Here is a 24,705-nt window from a genome sequence, read left to right on the forward strand (position 1 = left end):
TATTAGTGATAATAATTTTTTCTCAGGTTTCATAGAATTCATAAATAAAAGACATGAGTTTAGCTATGTAACTGGGAAACTGCTTGCCTTTGCAAGTATCAAATACTGGATTTTAATTCTAAACACAGTAAGAAAAAAATCATTAAGACAAGTGCAGTAGTGTATTGTACTGAAGAGGGTCACTTGAATTCACAAATTGAACAATAGCCCTGACAATATGAGACTACATCTCAAAAACACAAAAGCAAAACAAAAGATGTGGACAGAGATAACTTTCCAGGTACATTTTTTCTTGGCAAGCAAGAATTAGTGGTAGCTGTGTGCCAGTGGATAGATTCTGCAATTCTAGTTCCTCAGGAGATTGAGATTTGGAGAATTCATAGTTTGAAGCCAATATAGGCTGAAAAATCTGAGAGACTAAAATTGTAATCAACAAAAAGCAGTTAAGGGGGCATGTTTCAAGTAGTAGAGTACCATCAAGACAACTTAAATGGAATGGAGTTCAAACCCCAGTACGGTCAGTAAAAAATATTTGTGTTGATGAAAAAATGGAGAGGAGTCAAAGGACTTGGACAAAGTAAGAAATAAATGAATGAAGTAAAGGAAAGGCAGAATGAGAATGTAAAAGTCTTGAATCGTAAATTCAGGGAGATATTGAAGCCATATGATACAGAAATCACTTGACAGACTTTTTATTTTGGCAGGGGGAAGTCTTCAGGCTTCAATTCAAGGCCCAAGCATTTATGTTTAAAGCTAGTGCTTGATCTCCACTTCCAAATGAGAGTCTCACAGACTTCCCTACCTGAATTGTCTTTGAACCACTGTACTCAGATCTCAAGGTCTTGAATAGCTAGGATCACAGGCATGATCCACGAGCACCAGGCTAACAAACAAAATGCACAGTAAAGAGTAGATGGGGGAAGAAAACAGACACTAAGTGTCTCTGTAACCTGAGTGTCATTTGTACAAATGATTTGTTTTATCAAAGCCGTCTTCATTTCAGAATGTTGATGAATAAGAGTAAAAAAGAATGCTACTGTCTAAACAGAGAAGTCATTGAATTTTGAAATGTTTTAGCAAACTTTAACAGATGTAAAGTATGCTAATTTTAAATTGCAGTCTCAAATTACAGATAATAATCATTTCGTAATTCAACTCAATAATCATTTACTGTCTACTTTGTATGAAATACAGGTCTAAGCACAGCAAAGCACATATTTAAATGACTATGGCAAATTATTCTTTCAAAATATTATACATAAGATGAGTTTACCTAAACTTTATGTGATAACTCTTGAATAATACAGTTGCAGGGAATTTACATAGTATACAATGCCTTGCAATGTCCTTGACTCTTTTCCCCATAGACATGAAGCTTCAGTACAGGGAGAGTAAATAAGAAGACTAAATGGATTCATGTACACAGTGTCCTAGAATTATTTACGGTTATGTGCATAAACAAGAAATCTTTTCCACTTTCTCTTTTGCCTTTAGTTCAGAAGGTATATTGCTCTTTATGTCCCCAAAATTCATTTCATCAGTGTGGTACCAAGAATACGCTTCTTGAAGTACTAGCCTGGCAAACTAATACATCTTCCAAGATAAACTGCACAAAGGAAAAAAGAATAACTTCAGAGAAACTGTGTAGTGTACCTACTGTAAAAGAAACATGACTCAGCTGAATTCTTTGATAGTGGATAGCTTCATTTCAATTATAGTGTGAATTTGAGTAGTATAGGTTTCAAGTGAGGGGTCTAAAAACTGTTATTATTTAACATTGTGAGAAAGTGTGTATGATTAAACAGTATTTAGCTAAATCAGTGGACCAACAAACAGATCTGCACAAAAAGAAGGGAAATAAATGCTTCAGGTTTAGTGCTATGCTATATTTGATCCCAAGTACACACGACTGATTTCTTTTCAGAGATTTGATAGAATCCTTCTTTGTTCATGTAAGCAATGCTATATCTAGAATTAAAGAACTCTAAATATGGGCAAGGAGTTATTGCTCATGCTCAAAAGAAACCAGCTCAGGTTCATTCAGCATAATTTGAGTTTAAATAGAATTTTTTAAATGCAAACTATCAAAACAACTCAATTATAATGGAGAACTATTTGAAAAGATTATAGAATATTTTAAATGAAGCAGGATAGGTCTGAATATCAGGTCTATGTGGCAAGTTTTAAATTTTTGTTAGACAGATGGAAGATATTCAGGGAGCTAAAGTAAAGCTTGTAACCATAACAGAGCTGTTCATCAGAAAGCAAATAAATTTATATTGAACACTTAAATAAAAAAATAGCTTTTTCTCCCAGAAATTAAATAAATCATGATGCTCTTTTTCCTCTCACTTTTTGTCAATTATTTGAATAGCATGTTGGAGAAATGCTTAAAATATAGAACTATATCCTTTAATACATAATTCACACCTAGTCATCTTTTGAATCATATAAAATGAAAGGGGGATAAGGAAAAAAATTCGCCCCAATAATAAACACATGATGATTTAACCACATGAAGTGTATTGGTAAGATTTCTGCTTCAGCTGAAATTGTACATTGCAAGCTTTCCATCAATTAATGACATCTTACAGGAAATCTGAAAAGAGTTGTGCTTTTTCTATCACAAAATATAGTACAGAAAATGGTCCCTAGTATTTTGTTACTTATCTAGATAGTGCTCTTTTATTTTAGACTAAATGTTTCATGGCTGAAATCTAATAAAAGCAAAATTAGCACAATAGTACATATTATTTTGCATATGATAATCAATTAAAATAAGAGCCATAAAGAGCCTATGAAATATTTGGTCACATTTTATGAATGTAAAAATTAATTTTGCCATTTCTACACTACAAAAATATAATAGGTATATTAATATGATAATAATATACTAAGGAATATTGCAGTTAATTATGTGGATACATAGTAGCAAAACACATCATCAATTGAAATGTCTTTCTTCCAGCAAGACTTGTTTTGTTTTTTGTTGATCTCAAGGCTAATGCTCTACCACTTGAGCCACAACACCACTTCTGGTTTTTCATGATTATGTGGTGCTGAGGAATCAAACCCAAAGCCTCATGCATGCAAGGCAAGCGATCTACCACTCAGCCATTTTCCCAGCCCCTGAAATGTCTTTCTTTTTACTGTTCTGATAAGTTATGTCTGCTAGCTGAATTTGTGGTCCTACATATTCAATACATACCACAACTCCAAACTGCTCAGACTCACAGAGGTCATCATATTCATTCTTCAGCTGCGCTAGTTCATTAAGTGTTTTCTGCTCAGGAAGATGCTTCACAAGATTCTAAAAAGAAATAAAAGAATAGAAGGTTAGTGGTTTGTTATTAGGATATACACATGAACAATTCTAAACATAATTATCTTGTATAGCAAATTTTGGTTTGGATTTATGTTATAGTACAAAGTATCTCCCAAGAATCACCAAAAATGAGCTACAATAAAATATGAATAAAATGTACAAATTCATTTGGTTCACTCCATATGATAGTACACACATAGTAAATACAAGATAAGGTTGGTGCCAGTGGCTCAAGATCTGTAAGTTCAAAATACAAAACCAGCATACACAGCAAAGTCCACAAGACCCTCTCTCCTACTAACCAGCAAAAAGCCAGAAGTAGAGACATAGTGCAAATGGTAAAATACCTGCAATGAATGAAAAAGCTGAGCAAAACTGCAAGTCCTTTATTTCAAGTCCTAGTACCAGCATGTGCAGAGACAAGTAGCACATTTTTTCTCTCAGACACATGATAACATGCACAATGCTCTGTGCATATAGACACAAACTACCCGACTTAAGGACTATACGCTTAAGGAAAGAGTAGGATGGTGTAATTCCTATGAACAATTAATGAACTGTTTACCAAAATGAGTATCAGGAAGTGGAAGTGGGTTTTTTTTGTTTATTTGTTTTGCTTAATGGAGGAAGTAATGGAGGATACATGAATGGAGGGGTAAAGGGTGAGCAGATACAGTCATTATTTTCTATGTATATTATGCAAAAATTAAACTGAAAAAATTAGACTGCAGGGACTGGAGAGGGACTGCAGGGGGAGAGTGATGCAAGGAGTGACATTGGTTAAGATCAGCTGTTATGAATAAACTGGAACCTCTTTGTATGAAGACTTAATAATAAAACTTTTTACAAGAAAAGAAATGACCAGGCAGGAACAGCTCATTCCCATAATGCTAGCTATTCAAGAGGCTGAGATCTTGAGAATTGAGGTTCTAAGCCAGCCCAGGCAGGAAAGTCTATGATACACTTATTTGCAATTAACAACACAAAGCTGGAAGTGAGCTGTGGCTCAAATGGTCAGCACTAGACTTGAACACAAAAAAGCTCAGGGATAGTACCTAGGCTCTGAATTCAAGACCTAGTACTAGAAAAACAAATGAAGAGACAGGAAAGATACTTTATATTGATGGAGAAATCTATATCCATATGTTGACATGAAAAAAACTATTTTATAAAAGGCAGTTTAGGGCTGGGAAGGTGGCTCAGTAGTAGAGCGCTTGCCTTGCAAGCCTGAGGCCCTAGGTTCGATTCCTCAGCACCACATAAACAAAAAGAAAAAAGCTGGAAGTGGAGCTGTGGTTCAAGTGGTAGGGCACTAGCCTTGAGCTGAAGAGCTGAGGGACAGCACCCAGGCCCAGAGTTCAGGCTCCACAACCGGACCAAAATAAATAAATAAAGTCAGTTTATGCTAACAAAGAAAAAAAGTGACTATTATACCTAAAATTAGAATTAAAAAGCAATCTATTACTGTTAGTTTTATACACACATGTAAAATTAGAATACTGTGAATAAGGATACATAATCAAATTAGTTAACATAGACAAAATGGACTAGACATATATAAACAATGAACAATTTCATAAATAGAAAATTTCTATAGACCTATAAAAAACAATGAGACAGAATAAGTCAGTAATCAAAACCTTCTGAACAGTGAGATGGCTAGGACATAATGGTTTCAGTAGTGAATTCTATGAAATATTTAAAGAATTAAAAGTGTTTATACTCAATGAAACAGGAAGAAAAGCTTCTGAACTCATTCTGTGAAGCCAATATGAGCCTATCCAAAGCTTCGCCAGAAAAGAAAAATAATATCTTTAATGAGCACAAATATAAAATTCTTGAAAAAATACTAACAAATGGAATTGCAGAGTAAAACAGAAGACTAAGTTGGATTTATCAATGGAATTGAAGTGTGATTGAATAAAGAAAACTAATAAATGCATTATACCACATTAATAAAGTCAAAACCCACACACTTATTTTAATTGATTATGAAAAAGCACTTTATAAAAATCAAACATCCTTAATTGGGAAAACACACTATAAAATAGAATTAAAGGAAGCTCTATAAACAAAATAAAGGTCATATATGAGAAAACTACAGCTGACATCATACTTAATGGAGACAGACTGAAGATTATATGCCAAGATAAACAAGAAAACAAGATGCCTGCTCTCACCACTTATATCCATTATATATTGAAGGTTCTAAAAAAAAGCAATTAGGCACATAATGAAAAAACTTATAAACTACTAAGGAAAAAGGAAAAATAATTTTGTTTTTGGATAAGAAGATCTTAGGGGAGGAAAACACTAGTCAGTCCATAAATATAACACCACACAAATATACAAATTAAGAAAACTTTGGGTATATATAGTAAGGAAGAAAAAAATCAGTTTCATTTCATTCATTTTATGATACTATCCAAACAGCACCTATAAAATATTACTTTACACTTAGGACTATCTTTTATACATCAAATGGACAATATCAATGGCAAGGAAATGATAACTGGAACTCTTTTGCACGGGTGGAGAGAGGGAATGTAAAAGTTTGGCCATCACAGAAAATAGTTTGATGGTAATTCCAAAATTAAACAGAGCTGAACCTACCAAATGCCTATGTACTTCTAAAACTATTATTATGGTTGTCATGGTGACATGGCCAAGAGCTGAGCTTAAACATGATTTCTGGATTTGTATGCAAGGGTATTCCTGTATCAGGTTAGAATTTGAGTTTGTAGACTCAATACAATAAATTGTCCTCTTCCATATCTGGGTGGACACTAGTCAATCGATGACCTGAATAGTATTAAGTGAAGTAAGCCAGGCCCAAAGAAACATAGGTCCCATGGTTTCCCTTATTTGCAATAACCAGTGTTTGTCTGAGTCAAGCAGAAAAGGTCAGATAAGTTGATGTTAGGGAAATGAGCCCCAAGATAAGGATTCAAATATTTTTTAATGCAATTGCTTCTAACATATTTATAAGATAATTTCTTTGTTTCTTTGTATGTCCCTCCCCCATGGTATAACCTCTGCTTTCACTGTATTTGATGTTGGTACAATTTGTGGAGGGGAAGGGAAAAAACAAATCGTTTAAATAGGGATACAGGTGGACCCATTGCAACAATGAGATGTACAAGTCATTATGTCGAAAAACGAACTTTACAACTTTGGTGGGGGGGGGGGGGAGGGGAGGATCCGATGGGGAGGGATAATGAGAAGGGATGGGAAGGGGAAACAAAGGAGGAGGGAACAATGCTTGACAAGAAATTTACTCGTTATCTTGCCCATGTAATTGTAACCCTTCTGTACGGTATTTTCACAATTAAAAAAAAAGTCAGAGGAAAGAATTCATCCTATTTCCTGCCAGTGTGCTTAAGGTGTCTTTGGACTTAAAGATTTTTACCATTGGCTCCCTTGATTCTTAGGCCTTAAGACACAGGACTTAGTCTATAATTATGACAAAGGTTTTCCTTGAGCTACAGTTTCTAAATAGAAAGTGGTGGAATTGCTCAGCTGCCCTAAAATATTTGAATCAATTCCTTATAATGAATCTCTTTATACATGTATGATATATTGTATTTCATACATAATATGTATTTTTCAAAAAATATATAGGCCATTGTTTCTGTTTCTCTGAAGAATTCCAATATACCTAAAAATGAAAATGAAAGAACTAACTCTACATAAATGTTCATAGCATCAAGATTTATTATCCAAAACACGGAAAATATATCCATCAACAAATGCATGTCTGTCTGTCACTCTCTCTCTCTCTCTCTCTCTCTCTCTCTCACACACACACACACACACACACAGAATCTTCTTTGGTCACAAAGCAAAGAAATTTAAATGCATGTTACAATAGGATAAATGTTGAAAGCATTTTTCTTAGTATTAAATTCAAAGGGACAAATATTGTTGAATTCAACTTATGAAAGATAACTGGAATGGGCAATATTTTAGACACAGAAATTAGGATGGACATAATAAGCTGTGAGGAGGATATGAAGAGCTATTGCTCATAAGCTACGGAATATAAACTTAATGCTACTAAAGCTTACAATTAAAATGGGCAAAATACTGTTTTATGTCACACGGCTTTTCATAATAAAAATACAAGTAGGGTAGCCAACATAAATTACTAGTAAAGCAAGTGTAATATACCCCAATGTAAGTATCTTTTAATTCGCTCTCCCACTTTTTTTTTTTTTTTCTGGTCCTGGGCCTTGAATTCAGGGCCTGGGCTCTATCTCTGAGGCTCTTTGTGCTCAAGGCCAGGGCTCTACCATTTGAGCCACAGTACAACTTCTGGCCTTTTCTGAGTAGCTTATTGCAGATAAGAGTCTCATGGATTTTCCTGTCTGGACTGGCTTTGAACTACAAATCCTCAAATCTCAGCTTCCTGAGTATCTAGGATTACAGGCATGAGCCACCAGCGCCTGGCTTCCTTCTACTTAATTTTGTCTTTCAACAAATTTTTTTGAATACCATGCTACTGGCTTAGAAGAAAAAGACATGGATAAAACTACATCATATGAATATATTCAAATAAAATCAAGAGCACTTATTAATTTGATTTATGAATGATATTTTTATAGAATTAGAAGGTAAGTAATTACCAAGGTATCCTTTCATTTTTGTAAATTATTTTGGATGCATTACTCAAATACTTTTTGTAAATGTTTCTGCTAGTAGCTTTAAAAAATAAATTATATCATTAAGAAAACAAACAGTTTGGTAACATGAATAATTTACATTTTACTAAAACAAAATTAGAAAGAGTAGGAATAATATTAAAATTATGAGATAAGTTAATCCTACCTACCTGAAACTATCTCAATTTTAACTTTGTGAAATAAGTACAATGCAATGAGTTGAGTCTAAAATAGAATTTTAGCCCAGAAGGTGAAATGTTTTGTTGTTATTTTACTTTACTTCTAGCTATAGATATCTGTTAACTCATACTCTCAATGCAGGCTCCTCAATGGGAGGTGACATAGCTTTTCTTTCTCTGTTCAACTATATGAAATATTTAACACACTCAGTAGGTTTAGGTCTATTCTTAATCTAGCTTCTATTTTATGAGGAACTTCTACATTTATATAACTGCCAGTGTTCAGTAGGTTCAACTTGCAAATAATAATAAGAATAAAACTCACTGCATGAAATATGTAGAGACACAGATTACTATTAGAGTATATGATGCTTCAATGAGACAATTTCCTAAAAAATCCCATGCTGCAAATAGCCATGGTAGCCAATGTTCACAAACATCTGATTTTTTTACATGCATATTAAACTTGGTAGACAAAAATCTTGCATTATCTGGATAATAGTATGTTATCATGCCTATAAATTCCTAAACAGAAGAAAGAAAAGGAAGATGATGAAGAAGATGATGATGATGAAGAATTATAAATACACAGGACAGAAGGAAGGAGGAGGCAAGGGAAGGGAAGCAAGTGCCTAAACTCTCTTTCACCTATTCATCAAAAGCATATCAAAGGGGAAAGTGGGAAAAATACAGGGTTACAAGGAGGAAACTGAGGCTTACATGTATAATCATAGGAATTAGACTAAATTTTATCTGTGTGATGGACTAAGGAACTTCCTAGGAGAAATGCTTGTAAAGGAAGGGAAGCCAGATAAAGCAGACAGGCTTAGTTGAGTAAGAAAAGCTGCATTTTGTTATCCAGGCCCCACCTAGTTATGCCTCACCTTGTCAAATGTCAGCCCTGCCAAGAGGAGAGAAGAGCTTTCATACCGATCTAATCAAATATATTAGAATACAGAAGGACTAACCTGGGGCATGGGGTGTAGGCCGATGGAAGAGCACCTGCTCCCCTAACGTGCCTGGGAACTAGACCTTCAGCCCCAGCACTGCAAAAAATAACTGTGGGGGTTAGAAAATCAGATTTATATAGTTTCCACATAATTGGCATTAAGAAGGCTGTACTACCAAAGCCACTGAACTCTTCCCCTGTCCCCACACACAGCTGCCCCCACGAGCTGTTCAAAACAGGAAATGAGGTAAATCATTTGCAGCTGTTACATGGAAGCTGACAATATTCATCTGAGAACAATGCAGACAAGCTTCTCTGAGGCCAGTGGAACCACTAGGAGGTTTTGGAAAAAAAGTTGAGGTCCTATTTTCACTGCATTTGATGTTGGTATAATTTGGGGAGCGTAAGGGAAAAAGCAAATTGTTTAAATAGGGATACAGGTGGACCAATTTTAACAATAAGATGTATAAAATGCTATGTCGAAAAACAAACAACGAAGTTTACAATTTAGGCTGGGGGGCAGGGGCAAATCACTTGATAAGAAATGTACTCATTATCTTGCCCATGTGATTGTAACCTCTCTGTACAGTATTTTCCCAATAAAAACCTTATTTTAAAAACAGTTGAGGTCCTACAATGAGCTAATAGCAATTTAAAAAAAAAGAAAAGAAATCACAAAACCACATGCGAAAGATGAGAATCAGGCTGCAATTTGTAAAATGTGCATTGCTCAAGGACTCTGTACTGAAAAAAATTAACATAGATCTGGAATTTAATGCATCACTGACATTGTGGCTACTTCTGAACTGTAAATAAATTGCAAAGGTGAGTTTATAATTCAGATACCCTATATGTGTGCTCTAAGTGAAAAGACATTCACAGACGCACAAGTTAGAAACTACAAATTCTTAAATACAACAGATTCTGGAAAAATATTTGTTCATGGGCAAGGATTCTGTAAAGTTTCAAGGCACCAATCCTATCTTCCATTTCCCCCTCTCCTTGCCTCTGCCTATTATGAATTATCATTTTAGGTCCCCCACCCCCAATATTTCAGAGTTGGTATATTAAAGATGAATTCTGAGTCACAATGAAAACCTTATTCTACAAAATGTCAATGAGCTGAAATTCACAAAGAAAACAGCAAAGGAAAAAGCAGGAACTGAGTCAGCAAATGAAAAGATTTTGCTTCATCTTTTATGCATCACAACTTCACTTTTGGATAATTGTCAGTGTTACCTGAAGAAATTTCTAGTAACACACCAGAGGCTTTTAACTACATTTCACATTTCTGCAATTACTCAATAATGCCTCCAAAACTTTATTTCTTTTAAAGGTTAATTGCACATATAAAGGTTACTTAAGTAAAGGTATTGAACCCCAGTGCCCTTTTCTTTTTGCCAAAACATAACTTTTATATTTTGTCTTATATCTTATTAAGTCATATCAGTAGTAGGAGAGTTAGGTTCATTCCGATTAAGTCTATCATTTCCCACATAAATGGACTGCACCAAGTATTTCTTTTTAAACTATATTATTACAGTATTTTATATCTGAATGATGCACAGAAAGATGGAAAGATGGTAGGTAGGTGGCTCATGCCTCTAATCCTAGCTACCCAGGAAGCTGAGATCTAAGGATTGCAGTTCAAATTCAGCCTGCACAGAAAACTGTAGAATTGAAAACCCAGAAATTAACCTACAGACAAATAGCCATCTAATCTTTGATAAGGAAGCTAAAAAAATAGAATGGAAGAAAGAGCCTCTTCAGTAAATGGTGCTGGCAAAATTGGTTAACTACTTGTAGAAAACAAAAGCTAGATCCTTATATATCACCCTGCACCAGAATCAACTCCAAATGGATCAAAGACCTTGAACTCAAAGCAGACACTCTGAAAACATTACAGGATGGAATAGGAGAAACCCTAGGTCTCTTTGGCACAGGCCAAAATTTTCTTAATAAAGACCCGGAAACACAACAAGTCAAAGAAAGGTTGGACAAATGGAATTGCATGAAGTTGCAGAGCGTCTGCATGGCAAAGGACATAGCTAGCAAGATCAATAGAAAGCCCATGGATTGGGAGAAGATCTTCACTAGCCATACAACAGACAAGGGTCTCATATCTAAAATATACTTGGAACTCAAAAAATTAAATCCTCCAACAACAAATCCTCAAAGAAACAACTGCCCAATAAATAAGTGGGCTAAAGTCTTAAAGAGAAACTTCTCTGAAGAAGAAAGAAGGATGGCCAATAGACACATGAAGAAATGCCCAAACTCTCTAGCCATAAAAGAAATGCAAACCAAAACAAAATTAAGATACCACCTCACCCCAGTTAGAATGGCAAAAATCAAGAACTCTAATAACAACAGATGCTGGAGGGGATGTGGACAGAAGGGAACCTTACTTCAGTTTTGGTGGGTGTGTAAACTTGTTCAACCACTTTGGAAAGTAGTATGGAGGTTCCTCAAAAGACTCCACATAGAGCTCCACTATGACCCAACAGTCCCACTTTTGGGCATTTACCCAAATGTTTACAAACAAGACCACACTAAAGCTACCAGCACAACTATGTTTATTGCAGCCTTATTTACCATAGCTAAGATATGGAACCAACCCAGATGCCCCTCAGTAGATGAATGGATCAAGAAAATGTCGTATATATACACAATGGAATTCTATGCCTCCATCAGAAAGAATGACATTGCCCCATTTGTTAGGAAATGGAAAGACTTGGAAAAATTATATTAAGTGAAGTAAGCCAAGCCCAAAGAAACATAGGTCCCATGATTTCCTTTATTTGCAATATCTAGTATATGTATGAGTCAAGCAGAAAAGGTCAGATAAGGTGATGTTAGGAAAATGAACCCTAACATATGTATTTTAAATGGTTTTTTTTTCTTTCATGCATTTGTTTCTAACGCAATTATAAGATTATTTCTTTGTTACTTTGTATGTCCCTCCCCCACAGTAGAACCCCTGCTTTCACTGTATTTGATGTCGATATAATTTGTGGATGGGAAGGGGAAAAACAAGTCGTTTAAATAAGGATACGGGTGGACCTGTTGCAACAATGAGAAGTACAAGTTGTCATGTCGAAAATGAACTTTACAACTTGGGGAGGGGGGAGAATTGGGTGGGGGGGGGAGGATGGGAAGGGATGGGAAGGGGAAACACAGGAGGAGGCTACAATGCTTGATAAGAAATGTACTCACGATCTTGCCCATGTAACTGTAACCCCTCTGTACAGTATTTTCACAATAAAAAAAATTTTTAAAAAAGACTCTTTCTAATAAACTTCCCTCCACAAAATAAAGCCAGAATTGGAACTGTGGCTTAAGTCATATAACACAAGCTTTGAGTAAAACTAAGAAGCCTCAGGGCAGCATTTAGGCCCTGAGTTCAAACACCCAGAGTAGTAACAAAAGGAAAAAAAAAACAAACCCTCACAAACAAGAAACAAACAAAAATAAATACCTATGATGATGTCAATAATTAAAAGCAAAATGATAATTGAGTAACATTCCAGTCCAGGCAAAAAAAAGTCTGTGAGACTCATATCCAATTAGCAACCCGTAAAATGAGAGTAGATCTGTTGCTCAAAGTAGTAGAGCACTAGACTTGAGCTGAAAAGCTCAGGCACAGGGCTCAGGCACTAAGTTTAAGCACAAAAACAGGCACTTAAAAAAAAAGAATAGAAAAGAAATGGTAGGAAGGAAAAGAAAGAGGTAAAGAGAAAGATACCAATATTACTTCAAATTTTCTCCTTAAAAACTGTTAGTGTTAAAAAATGTCTTGACTAAGTCTGTAGCACTTTAACACACTTCTCCGTTTTGTCTGTGCAGAAAACCACAAGTTTTTCAACATTTCCTTTTGGCACACATGTTATCTACATGTGTGTATAGTAGTGCAAAATCACATTCATACATACTTATTTTCTTTGTGTTAAATAGCAAATATTTTGAGGCCAGAACTCGGTTCTATGTCAATTTTGGGTTTCATCCTTCCATTCAGCCAAGATATGTGCTTATCTGTGCCTATTTGTAGTAGGCTGTGATAATTTCAGCCACTTGAAGAGTACAGATCCAAAGAGGTCATGTATGTTCCCATAACAACATAATTTCTATACAAGCAGTAGTACTTTGTGTTCTAATTGAGACAATATAAACTTCCAATCAAGTAGTGACAGTACAATTTTGTCCTTCTGATCTGAAATTTCTAATCTTTCTGCAACTCTAAGTCATCACATTTATATTAAAATGTTGACTGATCAGCCTAAAGTATCCCAGCCTAAAGTATTCTCTAGTTTTTCATGGAATAATACTTCCAAAATCACTCCTTAAGACACATAAACATTGGCAAATTGATGAGAAAATTCCTTTGAACTGTAATAATTGTGTTTTGTATTGTTCCAACAGGCAGTCTTCTATAGGTTGCCTACCTGTTTAACCTTTAACTTGGCACAGTTAGGGAAACTTTTGCTCAGTGAAAGCATTTTAAAAATTTTATTGTAAAGGTGATATACAAAAGGGTTACATAAGTCAGGAATTGAGTACATTTTTTTTTAACAGTATTACCCCCTCCCTCATTTTCTCCAAGTTTTTTTTTCCACTATCCCCCTATTCCCCTAAAAAACACTTTTATTCAAAATTTTGAGAGTAAACATTCAGATTTATATTCAGTCCCTATTCTCCCAGATCAGTTATCATCTCAGTTCCCACAAAGTCAAATAAGCATCTCCAGTCCTGAGATTGGTAAATCAGCTACAGGGGAACACTCATGAGCTATATCTCCTCACCAATATACCAATGGCATTCTCCCTATTTATATGGAAGGAAAACTTCAAGGAGGTTCAAATTGTATGGTGGCACATTCATTGTGGAAACTAGAGTTTCTAGCCTCACCTTTCTAGGAAAACCCCTACTTAGGGTTTCATGCATCTCTTCTCATACATACACTTAAAATTATGGGAAATCGACCTTGCACATAGACACATCCCTGTCTTTTAGGTAACAAAAAAATATTCCAACTCATAGTCCTCCATTTACTAACACTGGCCCACTGGTTACCAGAAAGTCCTCCCACAGTCCCCTAAGCCCAACAAAAATGGAAATCGATACCAAAGTCAGTGTGTTTGTTCTTTTTTTTTTTTTTTTTTTGTCGGTCGTAGGGCTTGAACTCTGGGCCTGGGCGCTGTCCCTCAGCTCTTCAGCTCAAGGCCAGCGCTCTACCACTTGAGCTACAGCGCCACTTCCGGTTTTCTGGTGGTTTATTGGAGATAGGAGTCTCACAGTCTCTCCTGCCCGGGCTGGCTTTGAACCGCGATCCTCAGATCTCAGCCTCCTGCATAGCTAGGATTATAGGCGTGAGCCACCAGCGCCCGGCTAGTGTGTTTGTTCTTTTGAGCAACCAAGCTCCAGTCCATTTCCCTTTATGGCATTCTTTAGTTTCCTTCATTAAACGCGTTGCTTTGTTAATTTACTCTTGTATGTGTCTCAACTTGATTCCTTTACGTAAGAGATCGCGCACTGGGAACATGACCATTCATACTAATCCTTAAGTTTCATGTTTCCCATGGATATTCCCACATGGTCCATCATTAACTGAAACTGAACAAATCTCAATGACAACTCTTCCTACCTCTTATTTTTCATTAGCTTCTCTAAATGTCCCCATCAGTAAATAGGACTGGCCTCCAAACCAACATTTACCTTTCCAGTCCTTGTTCTGATACATCTTCCTGGTAAAATTCCCTTTAGATTCCATCCTACTACTAAATACCTACACCTAAAATTTGGACTACGAAAATGACATGGTAGCTAAACAATTCTCAATTTAAGTTCAATTAGATTCTTCAGTGTCCTAACTTGATATTAAAGTGCTGAGTTGAGATCACAGATCTACTCGCAACTTCTACAATTATAAAAGGAAAAGTTTCGTGTATATTGTACATGAGAATTTAATTCCTACTAATGTGAGTCTATTGCGATCACAAATGTATTATATTCTGAAAATATTTATGTGATATGCAATTAATCTAAAAGGTAATTATGAAAGTATTCCTTTGATGCTCTTTCTTTTGGTATTTTGTTTATATTACATTGTGTACTTATAAAATATATTGTAATAGCACAGGAAATATGTGCACCCACATCTAAGTGTAATAAACTCTTTCAAGACATAATGCATACAAATTATCAATTTGTATTACAAATTACATAAATTACATGTATTATAAAGTTACATATTTCAAAAACACAAAATGCATTTTAATTATAGGTGGTCAAACTGATGTCAGATGTATAATAGATTTTTAGTAGACAAAATAAATTGACAGTTGTACAATATTTTATTTACCTTTCATTCTTCTTTTATTAGTTATTATTGTCATGCCCATGGCAAAATGCCACAAACAAATGCAATGGGTCATTGCCATTCCAAAGAGGAATTCTAACTCAGCAGTGAGGATTTCTATCTAGGATAACTTTAGAATTTGAAATGTTGATCCTTCTCAAGCCTTGAAAGAAAACCATTGTTGTTTTCATACTGAAGGAAAAATATTATTTGGCATTTTGTAGAACTTTTCTAAATATCTCATATATTTCCAGATGGTAATCATGAATAGGAATAGATACTTTTTGTAGTATTGGAGGTTGAACTCAGGTCCTCACACTTGCCAGGCTTTGAGTTTGAAAAGAATAAAATAAACAATGGATAATCTTGAATAAGACTTAACTGTTAGGCATCCTTATTAGTACAAAAATGGTAGTCAACAGAAATTAAGGAAATTCTACACAAAAGTTGAAATCTAGTTTTGTTCACAACATTAAAGCCCTCAAAGCAATATTCAAATTATCTATTAAAATAACCCATAAGAGTATACTTGGCCCAGAATTTTCTGTGTCTAACAGATAGAAAACCAATAACAGTCCTCACTTCAATCCTCCAAAATTGTTTTCCCAACTAGCAGAACAAGCTCATGTATATTTATAAATATTCACCACTCTCCCATCAAACACAAAGAATAAGAATGGATTACATGTAGAGAAGACTTGAAGTAAATGAAAATGCCAAATTCCACAAAAAAAAATTGACAGAAAGGGTAAAGAAATCTGTTGTTTATCTCATGAAGGATTTTATGTTGGTTAAACAGAGTTTCACATTTAATGAAAATCTGGCTTTAGTTTAGGTATAATCCCACTCCAATTAGTCACTTCTATGTGACTGCTCACTCAGTCATCAAACAGTTACCATGATTTGAGAGCCTATCTTCTTGAAGCATTTGACCTAGTAGTCCTTCTGCAGAGACTTGGTAAGAAAAGACTACATGCTCAATGTGGAAAAGGGATGTCTGCCCATTCCCAAGTTGCCCTTTATGCAGCAACTAACCTTCTCTAGACAACTGAACGATGATGTTCTAAGAGGAAGTATAACTTTGACATTTATGTTGCATGCTTTCTGTTAAGGTCTTATTCTTTATGCTATTTCAGATAGTCTTCATAGATTTAGGGCAGCCAATAAGAATGGTTTCTTTGTCTGTAATGCTTCCCATTGTTCATGGAAAAATCTCTTCATCTCGAATTGCTATGTTTTTTTTGTTTCATCATCTTTGTTTCTTCTGTGTGTGTGTGAGTATGTGTACGTGCGCGTGCACGCATGCCTGGCCTGGCTGCTCTCTCTGAGTTTTTAACCCAAAGATAGCCCTCTACCACTTGAGCCACAGCTTCACGTTTGGTATTTGGTGGTTAACTGGAGATAAGAATGTCACAGACTTTCCTGTCAGGGCTGGCTTCAAAGCACAGCATTCAGATCTCAGCCACCTCATTAGCCAGCATTACAGGCATGACCCACTGGTGCCTTGCATAAGTTTTTGTTTCTAAAATTATATATCACACACAACTCCCATAAATTCCATTCAACAGTTGTTCTTGTTGAACATAATAGGCCAATCACAGAGCTAGTATGCACTTAGGTTAAAGTGTCCTTGCTGAACTATGATCTCTAATATAAATGACTAAGATCTAGGGAAATTATAGATAAGTACAAAACTTACCACTCTCTGTATAAGAACATTCAGAGAATTCACTTGTGACACAATTATGAATGGCAGAAAAACTAAGTACTAATCATGACTTCATGTAAATCTTGTTTGGTATAAAGTAGAACCATTCTGCTTACTTTCACAAAGATTTTAGTATAATAAAAGATATTAAAATGATTCTTAGAATTTTGAAAATTCTTTTTTATTTTTTTGTCTGTAATAGAGTTTGAACTAACAGCTCTGTACTCAGCTGACACACTACAGGCCCATTTTGTTGGTTATTTGGAGATTCAGTCTCTTGGAAGTTTCTTCCCTGGCTGGCTAAAAACCACAAATCTCCAGATCTCAAGCTCCTGCGTAGCTAGAATTACAGGTGTAAACCACTACCTCTAGGATTTCATTTCAAAAACTGAGGAAAAATGAATCTAAATAATGAAGAAACTGAAATTCATAAATCTATCAATAAGTTTTGCCTAGGTTTTTCATCTCTAACATATAGTCCTATACAGAGGTCCTCTCAAACAGGTTCAAAATAAGTATTAAAAAAAGAAAAAGAAAAACACCAAATCAGCTAGGCATGGTGACACAAATCTTCTTATCTTTCAGATTGAAACACAGAAGGATGGCTGCCTGGGCTACATAACTAGACATTGTTGTTGTCATTGTTGTTTGTTTTTGTTGGTCCGTCATGGGCTTGAACTCCGGGCCTAGGAGCTGTCCCTGAGCTCTTTAGCCCAAGGCAAGTACTCTACCACTTGAGCCAGAGTGCCACTTTCAGTTTTCTGGTGGTTAAAAACCACAAATCTCCAGATCTCAAGCTCCTGAGTAGCCAGGATGACAGGCATGACCCACCAGCACCTGAAACTAGATACTGAAAAGATAAAACACTGCCATTTTGTAGGGTATAGTAATTATTATCATGTAAGCAATAGACTATATTATGAAGATAATTGATTCTAAACGAATAATAATGAATAACTAAACAAGGAATGCTTATGCTGTAACTGAAAATGTCAAGATCCTGTCAAAAGTTCATTTGCAAAAACAATTACAAAAAGTTTCTAATACCATTGTAGAAATAAGCAGGTGAAGAAAGAAATCTTCCTCAACATATAGAAGATAAGGAGTATTTCTAGGAGAAAGATGGTTTGCATTGTATTTTGAAAATAATGAAAGGATGGAAGGACAATAGTGATGGGAAGGCACATTGTGTGCATACAGCAGGTAGAGATCGTCCAAATCTACACTTTGAAGAAACTCAACAGATCACTGAGATTAACTATAATATTTAAAAGGAAAACAAAACAAGTAGCAAACCCTGCTATTGCATGTTAAGGAAGAAAATGAGTTGATAGAAGGAAAAGAAAACCTAGTTCAATCAGGAAAGATGTAAGACACGAGGGTAAATGGTAGTCTAGACAAAAAGACCAGGTAAATTAGGTGTTGGGGGATCACACCTGTTTCCTAGTTACTCAGGAGGCTAAGAGCAAACAATCACAGTTCAAAGCCAGTCTGGCAGAAAAGTCTCTAAGACCCCATCTCCAATTGTGCAGCAAAATACTGTACTGGAGTTGTGGTTCAAATTGTAGAATACCATCTATCAGCAAAAAAAGCCAAGTAATAGGTAGTAACAATAGAAAAGTGATCTATTATACTAGTGCTATGAGAGTGGGAGGTAAGAGTATAGCTTACAGAATCCTTCAGTAGAACAGTCCGTAAGAATGTACTCTGAATATGGTTGAAACTCAGGGAGGAAAACAAGAAGGTGGGTATGTAGTTGACACAACAAAATGTAATAGGTATTCTACTAGGTATGCTTTCTGAAGTGATAGATGAGTGTTTAAATAGTTCATCTTTAGGTAAGAGTTTAGCAAAAGAAATATGTTAGCATAAAAAATATATCCAGGAGAACTATCTACATTTGTATTCTATTTTTCATCATTTAAAAAATTGCAATAGTTTTAACATATGCATATCTTTAATGTTCATAGCAATTTAATTGATAAGAATATATTTTGCTCCTTCTATTAGCATAAATCTGAAGAGGGGGGAAAAGGGGAATTTTCCAATGATATATATGGAATAAGTGACTAAAACAAAAGACATATTGCTGACCACTATATAGTGAAAGTTTAGTATTTTAAATAAGAACAATGAAGAATAGAAATACTAAGGAGATTATTGGTAATTAGTCATGGCACTCAAGAAAGAAAGGCAGACATATTTGATTTTCCTGTGAGGAAAACAATACTCAGTTATGTGTATTAAACAAAAATTAAACAATGAAAGCCAAAATATTTACTCTCTTTCTCTCACAAAGCTGAAAAAAATTACTTCATTAAATGGCTCTGTCATACTAAATCCTTCATATGGGATACAATCAGTAATAATCTTAGTAGTAGTAGAGCTATGGTCTCAATTTAATAAAATGATGTATATTAATGCAGAAATGGAACTCAATATTCCTTACATTGCTTTAAATATAATAAAGTATATTCCTTGGCACCAAACTATAATAATATTACCATATAACATAAATAATGGATATCAACAAAGATATTTTTAATATCTACTAACATAGGAAGGATCTTTTAAAGAATAATTCCTACTCTGTTTTGCAATGAGACACTGTCCACAATGTTTAGTTTTTAGACCTTTAGTGGTCAATATTTATTCTACTTGAACAGTAAATTTCATTGAGCCACCCATTTCCATACAGCAGGAAGAAATATAGGTCAAACATTGGGGGTGAAAAGAAAGTCAGTGAACTGAAAATCATATGAATTGAGATGCAATCCCAGATTGACTAGGATTATTTGTCTTACTTAAATGATACATTTATTTTTAAAAACCTTTTACAAATGTCACACAATGCATTCAATAATATTAAGCTGTAATGGTAAACCAAAAAACCCACATAAAAAGTAATAAAGGCAAAAATCCTATTCACAAATGCATGATTCATCTGTATTCACAGCAGAAAAACAATTATGGCCTGTAATTTAAATAATGCTTGACTAGGTGTATTTGCAGTTTAATGAGAATGCAGCCTGTCAGAATGAGAGCTTCACATCAGTACTTTACATTTCTGGAAAATTGATTTTTTTATAAACATAAAATATGGTTATTTTGTTTCCGCATATACTATCCAAATCTTCAAAACCTGTCATGAAGTGTGTAATGAATATAGAAAATGAAAGCAAATAAGTGAAAGCTTCTGAAATTCTAAAACTTTACTATTTTCCAGAAATGAAAGTAATTGTAGATCAATAGTCTGCCAATGGAAACAACTTTGTTCCTATGAGGATATTTATCAAAACCTGTAGGCATTTTGGTTGTCACAGTCTGTGGTGAAAATGCTACCAGAATTTCAAGGGTAGAAGTCATGGATACAGGTCAATGTCCAGAATCTACAACATATTACTCCACAATGAAATGTCATAATGCCTTAGATAAAGAACTGTACTTTAATCATTCACTATAAGAACTCATCAAATGTTTTTGTTTTTGTGGTTGTGAGGTTTGAACTCAGGGACTCTGTACTGTCCCTGAGCTTTTTTGCTCAAGGCTAGTACTCTACCATTTTGAGCCACAGTGCCACTTCCAGTTTTGTCATGGTTAAATGGAGATAAGAGTCTCACACTTTCCAACCCAGGCTGGCTTTGAACTGTAATACTCAGATCTCAGCCTCTTCAACAGTCGACAGCTACTGGTGCTCGGCCATCAAACATTTTTAAATGTAGTTATTGTGTGATTACTGCGATATTCAAAAGGACAATACATAGGACAAAAATATGTAGGACAATAAGTCTCTAGCTACTGCAGAGCTTTTATAAGAGCATAAAATCTCCTGGATATATTTTCCTCTCTCTAAAAATAGTTTTGAAGAGATTATTTCAGCTGCTATTATAAGTTATAATTATGTGGAAGTATGGTATAGCATGAATATTAGGTTACATTATATTGTAGTTGATGTACATTTTTAATAGATTAGATTAGTCTTAGGTACATTTCTGCTGGCACTGAAAATATGGAATAATAAATGGAACTTGTAGGAAGCATAAGATATGTGAGAATTAATGTATATGAAATGTTTTCATTTATCTCATTCACATATAACATAGAGAAAGTGATAGTGCAAAGGCTTATAAATCATTCAATCTATGTCTAATCAACAATTGTGCCCTTTAAGAAAATGTATATATATTTAAAATGAGAAATAATATATTAGGGGAAAAAGGCATTGTTTTCCGTCTCTGTCATGAATTATATCAAGATCCTCAGTGACTGTCTTTTCTACCTCATGTCTATTGCCTGGGAAATATTGTTTTCTGTGAGAAGTAGACTCAGAGTTCATGTTAGAGTAGGAACGGGTAACAATATAGCCTTGTATTTCATTTCCTAGTTTACAGTCCTGGAAGTTTACTTAAAAACAAAGAAAGGATATTTTCTAAGTTCTACAATAGCAAGGAATCCTCAACAACTCTAACATCACCTCAGTTCATTAGGTCCAATGTGTTCATAGGATGAAAGAACCAGAATTTAAAAGAATTTTCACCAGGACTTAAATCTACAAAAAAGCAAAAACAAAAACAAAAAACATTTTTTCTGATCTTGAGGCTACGTCTTGCCTAATTAGATTTTTTTGAAAAACACTATTCTGGCTTAAAATATAAATAGGCTTCATTCATTGTATTTGATAAATATAGATTTCAATCAGTACTTAAACACTGACTCTAGTGATATATTTGCAAAGCCCTGGGTGAAAGCTATATTTCCATTTTAAAAAATTGAATTACTATAAGAAATTTAATTAGTTTGATCTACAATTACTTTATCGGTAAACTAATAATCAGTGAGGTTGAGAAATCAAAGTGATAAATGAAATACTGGTATTACTCTGCAACAGACAAAGAAGAGAATGAAAAATGCAGTTAAAAAGTTTCTTAAAATATGTCTGACTTAAAAAATAGATTTAAATGAGCAAACAAATGTCAGAGAAAACCTGAGTCAATGTAAAAAAGATAACAAAATTTAAAAAAAATCATCCAAACACTCCCTAAAATAAGCACTCAACAATTCTGTTAGAAATAAAAGATGAATAAAGAATACAAGCTCATCGATCAAAGTATTTTCAGATTGAAATAGCATGTCATAAAAAAATGACTTACTCCATTGTGATGAGAAATAAGAGGTTCCTGTCATTGTTAATGTTTCATTTTCCCTAAATAATTATGAAAATGAACATGGTGAAGGCAAGTTGTTATTTAAGAAAAAATGTTTTCAAATTCTATAACAATAATGCTATTATAACTTTAATTAATATACTTGTTGTCTTCTATGGTCATCAACCATTGAAAAGTGCACAAACACATGCAGTCCCACAAGCCTGCATAAAATGCAGATGGTCGATAGCCACGTAAATAGATCAATGATTACAAAGATGGATTGAGGAGACAAAAACAAGCTCTACTATTATACATGCATGAACTTCCTGACTACAAGAGTAATTATACTTTAGAACTGGTTAATTGAGGGAAGTTGAAGAATCTTTTTCCCCTGCACAATCAATAGATAACTATCTATCTTTGATGACAAAGGTATAGCATTGCCTGGAATGGGGGAATGGATGAGATGACCTTTGCTTCACTCTAATCACTTTGTCAGTATTCAAGAATGAGTTCCATCGATCACATCATCTGTTTTGAGATTTAAAATCACAAATAGGAAAGCATAAGTATATGGGAACTTGTAGATTCTACACAGCGCATTCAGTACAGTAATAAATAATCAAGTAGAGTTCAGAAAAGTAACACACACAGGATATGTAAAAATTTGGTGGAGGAGACAAGCTAGAATATTACCATAGAGAGATTTATCAACCATAGAGAAGGTATCTGTGTGGTTTCTGGGTCTGAAGGAGGTATACTGGAGCTATACTATTTACTGAGGACAATTTGGGCATTTTATATAATAATAGTAGTAGTAGTGGTGGTGGTGGTGGTAATAATAATAATAAATAGAGAGGGAGTCTTAACTGAAGGGAAAGCAGGAAGGGTGGAAGAATGCAAGAGAATAGAATGAAGGAAAATTACAGAAACCACAGCAAATGGAAAGAATGCAGTATGAATGCATTTGTCCCTTTAAAATGTTTGGAGATGGCATAAGGAAACTCACTGAAAGCTGTCACCAATAGAGATTGGGTGACAAAGAGATAGCAAAGGAGGGAGTTAATCTAAATAAAGTATAATATAGTCATGAGTGAGATATCAAAGTAAAACACTGTAACTACATTTGAAAATGAATGATAGGGCCGTGAAGAACAGGCTATGTTGGAAGGAGGTTACCAGGGAAAAGAGAGACAGCAAATGGAGAGAGTAAAGTACTGTGAATATGGTTAAAGTACTTTAGATGCATGAAAGGAAATAGAGCAATGAAACTTGTTGAAATTATTTTAAGAAGAGGGGGAAATAAATGAGGGACAGTCATGGTAGGTGATGAGTTTGATTTGGATATATTGTATTCATACATGGAAATATTGTAATGAAATCTTCATATACAACTAACATATGACACTTTTTTAAAACATGAAGAAAACTGTAGTAAGCAGAGAACAAGGGTCCAGAGATAAATAGATCATTAGTTAGATAAATAGATCATTTGTTTTAAAAATATGTTTGTTTTATAATGGAGATTTTATTAAGAAAGAAGGAATAAAAAATACTACTTAAATGACAGTGCAATTTAAAGAGATAACACTGCATTATAGGGTAATTTAAAAACAACAACCAACTGTAGGTTTCAAAAATGCTAAAGGTAAACATTTAGAATTTACTCCATAGACAAATGATAAAGGAGGATAGGGTTAAGCCAATTTAAATGTTTTAGAATGTTCATTTCTATGAAAACATTACATGGCATTCCAATGATTTGTAACACTGTCATGAATTTATGAATCAGTTAAAGAAAATAACTTTCCTCTACTGGCTTCTGGCCTGAGATGTCTCCTTTTGCACTGATCTGGTCCCTGCAAGGTGTGTGATATGGAGAAATATAGTCATTGACATTGCATTTGTCAATGTTTCTCAATAGGAGCCTGAAAATTTTCCATGGTCCTCATTGTCCAATAAGCACCTCTTTATAAATAACTCCAATAATCACTGTTTTCAATTCTGACCTCTTTTCTGACATCCAAACTATTTTTCAGGTAACACCTGCAAAACTTATGTCTTCTACATTTTCTTTTCTCTCCTTTCTTACTTCTTTATCAGTGGTCCACTCAAGTTTCTCTACCACAGGGATTTAAAAGAAATATTTTTAACATTCTTAGCCACCTACATCTCCCTTTTCCCTACATTTGACATATTTTAGATCTTCATTATGCTTTATACTTGAAATTATTATCTCCCAATTATCTACTCTGTTGACATCTGGCCACATTATTTATACTCTAAGTTTTGCAATGTTCCAAACACAGTCTGACCATACTCAAACTTAATTGCTTGACATACAAGTAGTCTACCACATTCACAAAGATTGAAGCTTACAG

General features: G+C 34.5%; 1 protein-coding gene across 1 annotated transcript in view; it reads right to left on the bottom strand.

Annotated features, from left to right (window-relative positions):
- The window catches only part of Diaph2 (diaphanous related formin 2), a gene marked incomplete at both ends in the record, with an annotated part of 465,900 nt that overhangs the window by 273,860 nt on the left and 167,335 nt on the right, over positions 1–24,705 (bottom strand). Inside the window, one exon of the mRNA XM_042665841.1 lies at positions 3,209–3,310. Coding sequence (XP_042521775.1) covers positions 3,209–3,310 — 102 coding nt within the window. The remainder of the gene's footprint in view (positions 1–3,208; positions 3,311–24,705) is intronic.

The sequence above is a fragment of the Dipodomys spectabilis genome, unplaced genomic scaffold (genome assembly GCF_019054845.1).
Source record: "Dipodomys spectabilis isolate Male_0828 unplaced genomic scaffold, ASM1905484v1 ptg000357l, whole genome shotgun sequence".
In the NCBI taxonomy this organism is placed as follows: domain Eukaryota; kingdom Metazoa; phylum Chordata; class Mammalia; order Rodentia; family Heteromyidae; genus Dipodomys; species Dipodomys spectabilis.